The sequence below is a fragment of the Falco naumanni genome, chromosome 5 (genome assembly GCF_017639655.2).
Source record: "Falco naumanni isolate bFalNau1 chromosome 5, bFalNau1.pat, whole genome shotgun sequence".
NCBI lineage: Eukaryota > Metazoa > Chordata > Aves > Falconiformes > Falconidae > Falco > Falco naumanni.
The window spans coordinates 56,927,168-56,939,717 of NC_054058.1; the positions used below are offsets into that span (position 1 = coordinate 56,927,168).

The 12,550-nt window shown below is 43.4% G+C and overlaps 1 protein-coding gene across 2 annotated transcripts in view; it reads right to left on the reverse strand.

The window, feature by feature from the left end:
* Nucleotides 1–542: 542 nt before the first annotated feature.
* Nucleotides 543–12,550, reverse strand: part of CPM (carboxypeptidase M) — a 32,259-nt gene continuing 20,251 nt past the window's right edge. For both annotated transcript variants that reach the window (XM_040594208.1, XM_040594207.1), the window contains 6 exons: nt 5,797–5,969; nt 4,110–4,294; nt 3,693–3,863; nt 2,716–2,868; nt 1,556–1,704; nt 543–795 (listed from right to left, as the gene is read on the reverse strand). In XM_040594208.1, the coding sequence (XP_040450142.1) occupies nt 562–795; nt 1,556–1,704; nt 2,716–2,868; nt 3,693–3,863; nt 4,110–4,294; nt 5,797–5,969 (1,065 nt within the window). In that variant the 3' untranslated portion in view covers nt 543–561. The remainder of the gene's footprint in view (nt 796–1,555; nt 1,705–2,715; nt 2,869–3,692; nt 3,864–4,109; nt 4,295–5,796; nt 5,970–12,550) is intronic.

Below are 12,550 nucleotides of genomic sequence, written 5' to 3' on the forward strand. Positions count from 1 at the left end.
ATGCTTCATCTCCATCTTCCTGTCTTACAACATGTCTGTGTTACTGGCTTTTACCTTATTTCAGCCCCGAGCAGGTTCCTCTGTCCAGGTATGAAAGACAGTATGTAAAAATACCATTCCTTGTTTTTAGCAGTGGCTTTATTACAAGAACTGGGCACTGAGCTAAGCGCTTACAGCTGTGTGGCACAGTAGCTGTTGGTTCAACAAGGAACCTGAGCTTTCATGAAACATTTGCAGTGCGATCCTAGACTTCTTTGAGCTGAGGCAGATTCTTCAGAATGTATTTATACTTTCTGCATCAAAATTCTACAGTTGCCTCCATAGGCTGTACAAAATTTCTTTAGAGTAAAATACTTACATAGAAAAATATGATAGTCTCTTATAATTAAAGTAAAACATTTGATTGTCAAGCCAGTATTTTACAAAATACAGTAAACACGATTGTAAATCTGAGAATTTGGTTTATAAAAACATACGTTCTTTTGCTTATAGAGTTCCTTGTCTGAAAAGCCACACTTGTGCAGGAGGATTTTGCCTTGCTGTGTCATGCCATTCTTGACTTTATTTGAAAACTACAAGCATAGCGGTCATTAAAACCAAGATATGCAGAGTTGGCTTTGCTGCAGCTGAAGTCCGTTCGAGCTCTTGGTAGAGGGGAGTTTTGGGACACGAAACAGCTGTTGACTTGATAGCGACTTCTGAGAAAGAGAAGTCTTGTTTCAAAGCACTGAAGTTACCAGTATTGTCAGGTATTTCCACTGTCTTCAGCATCGATTTAAATCCCGGGACAGTAGCCTAGGAGCAAACACGAAAGCTTTCTTACTTGGTTTGAAACGTTGAGTTCAGCTGCGATACTATCAGTGTCTAATGTGTTTATTTAGACTTTTAACATGTAGGAGGAAGTGTTCTGAACAAAATTTTGAGAACGTGGAATAAGAAAATAGTAAAGTGTCCACGTTACAGCAGTAAGACTAAACGCCCAAAACTGGGAAGGAAACTGTAACAGAACATTTATTTGTAACAGGGGGCACCACATGCTGTGCAAGAGGGGGAATCCTGCAATTACGCTCTAGCCTAAGCCCGCGGCAGGCAGAGCCTGCGCTGCACAGATGTTCTCTGCTACCAGCTACTGCCAGCCTCCACACAGAAGCCATTTCAGCCCAAGGAAATAACTGTTGCTGGTGGTGGCGTTCGCCTGTTGCTGCCCGGGGCTATGTGGATCCCAGCCTCCAGCTCCTCAACACCTCTGTGGCTTGTTTCAGATGCCTCCAGCTAGTGTCACTGTGGACCAGGTGCTCGTCCCAGCTGGCTCCACCACCCAGGTCAGATGAGTGCTTGTCTTTAGACACTGTGGGGACTCGAGATCTTGTATCAATTTCCCTTCTGCTGACTCATGTTTTAAGATACCATTTTCTTTTAAATCTGCTGAAGAGTTTTTACAGCTCCCGTGTATGACTTGGGCAAGTTCAGCTCATTCTCCATAAGGATGCAGCCTCACTGTGCTCAGGAACTCAATGCAATTAGAAACAGTAATTTAGCAAGTCCCCACACTTACATTGATCACGTACGTCCCAGGCAAAAGGAGAAGATAGTACTCCCCTTGTTCATTTGTTCTGTAAGGGCAGACATGAGGCCTTCCCTTGGCTTCCACGATGGCATTGGGAATAGGATTCCCATCCTTGTCAGTAACTTGACCCTTGACACCTGTGAAAGAGGGAGAGGAGAGAAAGATCACAATCTGTAACTGTGTGAGCCTCCTCTGAGGAGTCAGACTGTTTTGTTGCTAGATGCACCCAAAGGCTACTTCACTGATTTTGAGCACATCTAGTAATATCCCTACTTTATCTTACTGAAGGGAATTTAAATAGAAAATCCTTTGTTGTTGTTACGTTTACCCTCACATTAAGTTAAAAAGCAGCATTGTAATCTCTGCTTCTAAATCTCATTTGCTGAAAGCATCATGTGTACATTGTATGTGTCTCTTACTGAAGGGCTTCACTCTTCTGTAGTGGTTTAGGGGGGTTTTGCGCCCCCTTCCCTTTCTTTAATTTCAAATAAGCCAGCCTCTTACCTAGTGCTTCCCAATGGCAGAATACCAACAATGTCTGCTTACAAAGTAGTTTCCCTAAATTCTCACACACCACCTTCAAGGCAACACTGGCATTTTAAGCAAAAAACCAGCAGTCAGACATTCTGAGCAACAAAATGCAAGATAAGCAGCAGATCTGTGCAAACCCTTCACCTCATTGTGAAGTACCGCTGCGCCACTGAGCAGCAGCTCTCCTCCAACTGAAGTCAAGGTCCCACCTAGAGAAGCCTTACAAAAATACAAAATCTGAGCAGCAAAGACCCATGAAACATTGGGCACGTGTGCACACACACATACATTTAGAGACCTCTGAAATAAATGACTGCCCCAAGGACTCCGGGGGTGGGGGTTATGTTAATGCAGCCCCAGGGGCCTGTCCCTTTATCCTGCCCCAGCGCATTTTAAGCCCCTCGCACCACTGTAGTAGTGCCCATCACCCCACACACCTGTAACTTCTCCTCCCTTACCCATCCCTGGCCTTGTAGCACTTGCTATTTAGAAGTGATAGCTCCCAAGTTCATGCCAGAGCTCCTCACCTGCGAGCTCTGACAGTGACCCAGGCTGCTGCAGAGCTCCCACTTTGCCCGCTGGCCTGCTTTAAGCTCCTTCTCCATTTGCATACCCACCTAGATGTACTTGTTTTATATATTCTATCAGAGCAGCTTTGTTGTCTCTCCAGAAGCCTTCCAGTTGGTCTGCTGGAGGATATTTACAGCATGACAGCTCCAATGTAATTTCAAAACACTGTCCCCAGACATAGTTGTAATCTTGCATGCCACCTTGAAAGTGAAATAAAACAGAGTGTTCAGCTGCAATGCGGCACCGAGTTCAAGCTAGAATAAAACCAGGAGAGTTAAAATGTTCGTACTTGCATCACACCTACAAGAAAAGTAAACCAGATAAACTATGCCTCAAAGCCACACTCTTATTTAAAGTCTCCTGTGGGAAACCCACTTAATTGCTCCATTGACATGTACAGTGTTGTGTTCTGAAGCACAGTGGCATTTTGGGAATTACTATTATAGCTGAGAACGGTGGGTCTTTGACTTCATTCAAGCACTCCCAAATAAATAGGGACAGATAAATTCACAGGCTGGCATGGTTTGCCACCGCCAAAGCCACTGTAAGAGCCTTTTAAGGCTTTGAATTCAGACCGTGAAAGCAAGATGCAGTGCCACAGGACACAGGACCCACATTTGATTTGGCTACACATGAAAACGTTCTATTTCAGTCATCAAATGTTAAAAAAAAGCATGGTAGATGAACAGAAAATTGGTTTTCCTTCTGAAAGGACAAGACCTTGGTGCTACACCAGTGCATGCACGTGTGTGTAATCAATCTACGCTGCTATGCAGGCCTTAGGAAAGGGCACAGAAGCAGCTGGACAGCAGAGTCTGCCTCAGCAGCTTGTGTAACTGCTGACTGGGAGAGTCTGCAAACACCCAGGTCCTGCTCAGGGAACCCACGTGAATCTGTGGACTTACTCCCCTCATCAGCCCTCTACTCTGGGCAACATCACAGCCCTTTCATCATCAAAGATGGCAGGAGAAACTGAGAACATCATATCCGAAACAGCTGAAAGAAGAATCACTGACATTCTTACCTTCCAGCTGGTACCAAGAATACCCATTGGTAATGCCTTCTGGAAAGGTCTGTCTGTTGTCACACCCGTTCCCTTTGTACATGCTGGCATGGTTGAAAGAGTAGGTTTTTGCCAGATGAATAAAGACATCATCATCTGGAGACCTGCTGTAGCCTTTCAGGGAGCCAGTAACTGCAGAATAAAGGTAAGCCATCATGTCACTCTCACTACAGGTAAAACACACACGTAATGCTGGCTTACATACAAGATAAACGTCTCTCAGATAGCCATATCAGGCAGTGAATTTTGATGGGGTTTATCAAAGTCTGCCCATCCCAGCTCAAAAGCTGGAAAAGCACTGCAGAACATTTTGCTTTGGTACAACTGGTGTTCCTAAACCAAATGAGCTGTGGAGAAGAGAGTTTGCTGCTAGCTTACCTGAGTTGCCGTTATCAAAGGTGTAACTGGCAACCAGGGCACCCCCATGCAAGTTTGCTGAAAGAACAAACGTTTCATTTTTTATCCAGTTCATTACTGCTTGAGTCTCAGGCTGGATGCTAGCATTGTTACTTTCAAAGGCATCAGGAAAATTTCTGTTCAGATCTTGTCCGTTCTTATTGTACCTTAGAAAGAGAGAAGAGATTCCCGTTACTGTTTTGCCTACAGACACTTCCACGTTGCCAGCCTCCCAGTACTTAAGGTCTGTGGCATGCTAATGTCTTCAGGACACAGGCAAGATGACCGTTGCAGATCTCAAGCATCAAGAAGATGGACTTCAGTTTGCTTTCTGGCAGCACTGGGATTTTCACAGGACACAATAAAACAATTCTTCTATTGTATTTCAGGTGGGAACAGTGAAGAATATTTAACGTGCGTATAGTACGCACACACCTACATGTGAACTAGAAAAACCCAGGCCAGATAAGAACGTATGTGCTTTTCCCACTTGTATAGAAGACCAAGGTAACTGCCAGGTGGCTGTATCCCTTGTACTGCTGTCACACAGCAAAAAAACTGACTCAACACAGGATGCATCCTCTTCTCCCCGTACCTGAAGGTCTAGCCTGTGCAAACACTTTCTTTCTTTTTCACTCAGGTCAGTACAAGAGCAGACAGGGTGTTTAGTGTCAGCTGTGATAGTTTTTAAATTCTCTTATTTAAACTGTGTTCATTTGACAGTGAGAGGATAAAAAATACCACCCTCCGTAAAAGTCCTATAGTCCTATCTGTTTGCTGAGGAATAAATTTCTTTCCTAATAAAAAGAAGGACCTACACTGGTCACCTCTTAGAGAACTAAACTACCTTTTCACTTGCTTCTGATGTTGCCATGGCCAGTGATTCAAGAGAGCTTCTAGCTCATGAGTTTGCTTTTTCTGCACATTCCAGCTTTATCCCTTTGGCATTTCTTCCCATTCTCTCACTCCCTCCTCTTCTTCCCTCTTCTAGCTTGTTAAAACTTTTCCTCCCCTTGCCTCTGCAATAGTTACGTTAAAGAATGCAAAAGTAGCACATGATGCAACGCTAGATTACATTTTCTTCTGCATAAGTTTTTTTTCCTAGCACTACTATTAATTAGCACAACACCTATTAGCACTATTTTTTCCTAGCACTGCTATTAGCAGAGCACGTACGCAAGCTCTGCTTGCATAACTCCTTCCTCTTACTAGACCTGTGTTCAACATGATCTTTAAACACATTTCTAGAAGTCCATTCAACAAGCTTATACACACCTTTTTCTCATTACAAATGGTTACAGAGTTCTCCAATTGAAATAGGTCCCTGTGGGTGGAGTTTTCCTTCTTTTTTTTGTAGCACCCTAAAGGTCTAAATAGGTAATCGTGCTTCCATTCACAGTCTGAGTCTCCTGCCTAAAAGGTTAGGTCATTACACCATTCTGACCAATTTTCTCTAGCCCCACCACATATAAACACCAGTCTGACTCAGTCTTCCATAAACTCCGTGCTGTCACACTGTGTCTTCAGCCACAGCACCAGCCAAAATTAGCCCTAACACATCCTCTAGGCTATCCTCTCCACCAAGTATGATTCAGTCTCTTGGGTATCTCAAATTATTACTCCCCACTCATTTCCTTTACCTGCTCCCACCCTCCTAAGCCACCCTTACCTTCCTTGTGTGTAATAACAATCAGGCACTTTTGTAGCTTCAAATCCATCAGGATTCATTGTTGGCATGATATGAATCCGGGTATTATTGAGTAACCGGGTAATAACTGGGTCACGTCTATAGCTGGTCACCAGGAAGTCTATCAAATGCAGCAGCATTTCTCTCCCAACAGTCTGTATAAAGAAGCAAAGATTTTATTTTAAGTCTGCTATAGAGGAAGAAGGGGGGAAAAAAACAAGACCCACCTCCTTGCACTCACACGTTTTTCATACCGGATTACACAGACATATAAGGCATACAAGAGTATTTTGGTCAACGCTGTTTTGTTTTATGCTCTTCCCCCAAATATATGTAAAGTAATTTAATAGATGAAAGGAGTAGTCACTGAACGATTTTAAACCCAGATCAACCAGAGCTTTTTTCGTAATGGGAAACTGACTGTGTCAGCTGCACTGCTTAACTCTGCATGGCTAAGGCATAGCCTTATTAAAAACTAAAACTGCACAGGCTGCCTGTTAAAGATCACGTGCGCCTGGAAACGCATCACTGCGCTACCTCAGTTGCGCTGCAGAGTGACAGCTCTGTGCTGATGCCCAAGGGACCCTGGGCCCTGCACATAAGCGTCAGTGCCGTGCATCACCACTTGGCAGTGATGGTTCAGAAGGAAGGAAGGAGACACCTTCCATGTTTCCCAGGGTGCTGCAGAGCAGGATGTTTTCTTATTGATCCCCTTTTATAGGAAGTTAACTTTAAGACAGGATCAGGAGAGGCCCCATAAATGCTTCTGTTACATTGCTTTATTTTAATGCCGTGACCACAGGCGCTGAGGAAACCAAACCAAACCGGTACATATAAATCCTTAGAAAAAAAGAGGTAAGGACATTTGGATGCAGACTTTAGATCAAGGAAAGGCAGTGGCAGAGAAAAAGCTAAATACATATTTTTGTTTATGTAGAGTTTGGGCAGGTCGTGAAAGCTGGCAGGACATCTCCCTTTAGTCTACTCCATGAGATTTCAGGCAAAATAGTGGCAAGTTCCAGCTCCAGTGAGTTAAGAACAACCCTGTCCTACCCCAGAAACCACTAGTAGTGTTCGCTAGACCATAATTTCCAGGAGCATTTTCTACACCACTGTGACCCACGCCTCAAGGGCGCTGTGGGGTTCCTAAGCCATGGCTGGTGTGGGAACAAATCAAGACTTGCAACTAGATGTTCTCTGGAGATAGCTTATCTCTGAGATCAAAGCCTGGTAAACACTGCAGGCTCTAATTCAGAGCTACAGTGTTTCAGGATCTTATAGAATGAGTCTTGCACCACTGAAGTGGAAATACTGCAAAGAATTTTTTTTTTCTATAGAGAGGAACATGGGGTGGCATTACTGGATGAACCTGATGTCATAGATAAACATCTTGCTTTCAGACTGGTACACGCTAAGGTAAGAGGTAGGTGAAACCAGGCAGGGGAAGAGAAATATTTCTCCACAGGCATTTGCTGCACTAGTAATTTGTTGAATTTTCACACTGGTGCATTTTAAGTGGCAAATTGTGCTCTGGGTGTTAAGATAAACAGGAACACAGACACCATCCAGCAGGAGCTCTGCCTGCAGGAGCTGGGTTGGTACCTGATGAGGCAAGGAGGGCTGGGTGTAGCTGCTGTTCAGGTTGGTAGCAAACTATGTCTTGCCAGTTAGCTGGCAATTGCTGTTTATTGCAGGAGAAGCAAACGAGCAAACAACATAGTGCCAAATATGATTCCGCTAAGCTACGGACCACACCGTTTTAAGTATCACACTTGAAGGCAACCAAGTACAAACAAAATGCTGTTCATACAGGGAAAAAGAAGGATCTCTTCCCACCCTGCCCCCCAGCAGATTTGTTCCTAAGTTTTCTAACCTTTGCCTGTCAGCTCCTTCCGGTCACCTGCAGCCACCATCCAGGAATCTCCTACAGGAAGCTGCTTTACACAAATACATATACTGTGCCCAGAATTAAGCAGTTCTTTTTCTAGATACTACAGCAAACGGGCTTTGAAAAGAGGGGAAAAGGTACCTAATTTCCTCCATTGCCAGTAGCTTTCAGAGCTGCACCTGAGTACATGAAAGCATACTGCTCTGCAGGTTTGATAAATTTTCTCTGTGAAATTTAAGAAGGGATGCAACAGAACCTGTTTTGTACAGGCAGCTCGGTTCCAGCTCTGGGTGATAAGGCATCTTGGGAAGCACGTGGAGCAGGGAAGGGGGGTAAAAGGAAGGGAGAGAAGTCAGCCAAATCATGGCCCTGGGCATAAGAGATAAAGCTAGCAGACTCAGAAGCATCAAGAGCGGGCCTACCACAGAGACAGCTAAACTACAGACAAGACTGGACTGTTCCCTGGAGAAACTGGGGAAGTACCTCTGCTCATACCGTACTTCTTTTCAGTGCCTAACAAAAAGAAATCCAGAAAAGAAAGGGCATAGAAGCAAGAATAAGAAGAGGAAAACAGATAAAGCAGAGCAACAAGAGAAAGTCGTGCAAAAGGACAACGTTTATAAAGAATGGGAGACAGCCAGTTTTCCAAAGATGACATTCTTTGCACTTAAAAGTTAAACCTGGACTTACATATACAGTATTTTAAAAACTAACGCTATTTTATAAGATTCCTTGTATAGCTATTGTTGTACCTGAGAATTTAGTAAATTTAAAAAAAACAGCTAATCTCTATCACAGAGAGTTGGTGCTTTGATCACTGCCCAGCGGGGGAAGTGTATTTATTACCACTCCATTTTGGTGGGATGACAGAGGGGTGGTTTCACTTTGGTCCAGAGTACCTTGCATTTCTTGAGAAAGCACAACTGGAGGTCTTTGAGGGGAAGGTAAGGGAAAGTTTTTTGTTTCTAGAAAAGTATAGCTCAAGTTTTGATCAAGCCCTTGGAAGGCATCTGCTGCCCGGCCAAGCTTTACCATGTTACTAGAGGGGTCAGCAGTACCTGTAGACAAAAGTTATGAGACATTTATTCTCACTTTAGAGCTTCAAATAAAGGATCCAGACACAGCGGAGGTAGGTTGCTGGCAGCAAAGTCAAGGGCAGACACTTGAACTTGCCTCTAGTGTAGTATGAAGATGTAGAGCCTTTATGTGCTCTAGGGCTTTGAGAAGACATGAAGAATATTTGGTTTTATTGCAGTATCCCAAGGGCAATGCCCAGGTACCTTGTTTTGCTGTAGCTCAGATGAGGGGTGACACAAAAGCAGAGGGAAACCCTTTCTCCCCCCCTCTAGAATACAGTTAGACATTAAGTTTCTCTGTGCACTTTCAGCTGACAGTTTCGTTGTGTGCCCCAAAGGGAGAAAGTCGGCAGGCCTTCAGTGATCCTCAGGGGAAATCCCAAACAAAGATGCGTACATGTGTCAGGGCACGGACCAACACAGCAGAAATGGGTGCGACTGCTGTTTCTACAGACATACACCTCACACTTCTCAGCTATCGCTTCTGGCATGGCCGGGTCAGCACCCTGCTCAGCTATGAAGGGCTTACTCAAGAAGCCCTAGCAGCAGCCAGTTAGCTCCAGTTTCACCTGCACCATAACATTTTACCACAGCACCCCTTTTTTAAAAACATTTTTGTTACCGTATGATAGAGACCTAATACCACAGGACTATGGGTGGATAGACTCTGCCCATTTTTATGATGAAAATTATTTCCTTAAACGTGGCCTGGTTTTTAGGTTGAACTATGTTGAAAGTAAGATCCAAACCATCAGGTAGGACCTGTTTCAGAGCAACATGGTCTTGCCAGTCTCCTTGCTCCAGCCCCGGCTGCTCTACAGACCTAGCACAGCATACTAGGCACAACCCCACCTAAGGAAGTGGAGTTACAGCAGGGAAACTGGTAGTCCAGCCTGGTGTACCACTTAAATACCACACTTACAAGGTGTTCTTTTTTAACACTTGTACAGTGTTAGTTATTACATGCTGCTGTGACACACCCCACTGTGTTTGTCCTTTACTAAAATAAACCAGCGTTAAAGCAAACTCTTTGTGCACATAACCATTTATTTCTGTAGCGGCAATCACTATGGAAATATGAGAACCATCACATGTATGACCAAGAATTGCAGTTCTTTGGTTTATCACTGAAGGGGATTGCAACATAAAGCCTGCTTTTGGACTAGTAACTGGCATAAGATATTCCCACCTGGACAAATTCCACAGGCTTCTCAGCACAGGCTCTACCTGGCAGAGAAATGGATCACTTTTCACCCCCACTCTTCTGAGTGGGAAAAGAAAGATAAAGGTAACTGGGGTGAGGCAGCAGCCGTACCAGTGTTGATAGCGATCTCGGCAGCATCCAGTTGTGGAGGTTTTTTTTTGGTTGGTTGTTTTTTGTTTTTTTTTTTAAGCCTGTTCTTAGCAAAGAGATTTGGTTGTTTTGCATTTTGAAGTCTCTGATGCTTCTGACCTTTACATCACATCACCTGGTACTGAAGCCAGATGGAAAATAGTTCACTATACAAGAAACACTTTTTTTATTCTTTTTCTAGAGCACGTAATTGTTTCCCTGCCACGCCACTTCCATACTGTGTTGCACAGTACAAAGGATATCGAAATATGTGCCGAAAATTCCTTACAGCAGATTGTGTAGTATGTGGACACAACTCTTTCTGCCCAACCCAGTGATTAAAAAAAGTGCCTTTTTTTGGTGGCATTTTGATAGTGTAAATGCAGCTTCCATTTGTTGGTTGTTATTTTTTTTTTAATGACAGGGAGAAATTCTACACAAGACTCATTAGTTTGGTGTTTGGTTTCTTTTTGAACTCCAGTTATATTGAACACAAACAAGCCTACCCCGGTCCTCAGTCACCCAGGCACTAATAAATCACCATATCTCAGGAGACCCTTCTGTGGACAGTACTACATCTATGATGACAGGGAAAATAGGGTCTAGTTGCTTTAACTTAAATCACAAAATAAGCCAGCAAGATAAATGCATCCTTTCATGCAGGCTAGCTCCAGACTATCAGTACAGGCTCAGCTTCACATAATAAAAGTGCAAAATACTATTACACTAAGAAAAGAAAGTGATCAGAAGTGGTTGATTTAGGAGAAAAGGGTTGCTAGCAGCATTACCATCCTGAGAAAGAGTTTATCTTGTGATGGCCCACTTACACTACAGCTGCAGAAAGGTAATGGAGCCATATACTTTAATACATTAAAGTGAACAAGCAGAAATGTACAGGTAGTTCACGCTTTGTTCGACATGCTTTTCCCTTAAAGGGTTTCTGTTTAGGAACAGCCTTCTCATTAGAACCTATGGTTCACTTGTGTAGTTTGGACTTAAGTCACTGGCACAGCTGGTCAAAAGATGATACTTCTGCTCCATTTGTGACTTAGGAGTGTCTGGGGGTTTGATTGTGGTTGATGTTAAGCGGTATGAGCTCTCCCCCAGAGATGGAATGTGTGAGTGTACACGCTGAGGAAAAGTAAGAGTACGAGCCTGGGACAAGAGAGGCTGCTGCCTAATTCAGAATGACAGCTGCCCCAAAACAGCAGGCAACCTCCCCCCTACCTTCCTCAGTGCAGACTTCATTAATGTTGCACAGGCTTATGCATTTTGTACCGTCTAGTAGTGCCATTTTGATTAAGTCTCACATAGCTGCAAGTGACTAATTATGAGTTTTAATTTGGTTTGGGTTACAGAAGAAGTACTGCTAAAATGGTGTCCAACTTCATACAGGCACACAAAGAACGGAAAAGGCCTTTTGTTGCATCTCTGGGGATCTGGGGCAAAAGTTCACTCTATTTGGCAATAGTGATTAAAAAATAAAATACTTTAAACCTTGGCTGGTCCTGTCTTCCAGTATTATGAAAAATAAACCTACTTAAGTAAATCTTCCCGGTTCTGAAAAAAATACTCTCCTCGTAATATTGTGTACTCATATTATAATAATATAACTTCCCTGTTGGCCAGCTCTCCAAATAACCTGCGTTTTCATCCAGCAGCATGAGTGAACAGACTGCACACATGTAATTCAGGCTCTACCACACCCCGCCCCCCCCCCCCCCCAACTTCTAGCTTTCAGGAGCAGTCAGCCAGCTGAGACAAAACAGAAGTGTCATTTGTGTGATTGTGACAGCATCACCAAACAACACCTGAGAATAGAATTCTCACTTTGTACCGTTTATGGAAAGCATCACTGAAGCATGAAAGACCTAGAGTAGATCAATGAAGACATAATGCCACAATTTTAATGTTATGGAACACTGTGGAACACAGATTGAAGATTTTTATACAGTTAGTGCAAAACTTATCTACTTTAATGTATTATAGGGGTAGTCTAATCTTTCCCCAGTGACTAGTCCAGCAGAATCTTAGATTACAGGAAAAAATACTCAAGTTCTCGAATGCTTCTCTATATGAGGAATTCATTTCCTGCCATCTGAAATACATTTATGGTCAGATAGGAAAAACAAACGCCAACTGTGCATTATATCCATACACAAAAAAACCCCAAACATAAGGCAAAGATCATCATGAGGGCCTGAAAAGGATGAATAGTTCTATTTCCAGAATCTTCCCTAGGTGCATGCTTGGTCTAATGAACAAGCTAGAACGCAGTATGGTGTTCAGCACTATATGGTACCTAGGCAGCTCAAGGATCAACCCTGCTCAAACTCAGACACAGTGCCAGATACTTAGAAAAAAATTCTTGCCTTATTCCCTCACAAAGACAATATACAAATTTAGGTCCTAGGCAATGGTGCAGGTTGCCTGACCTCC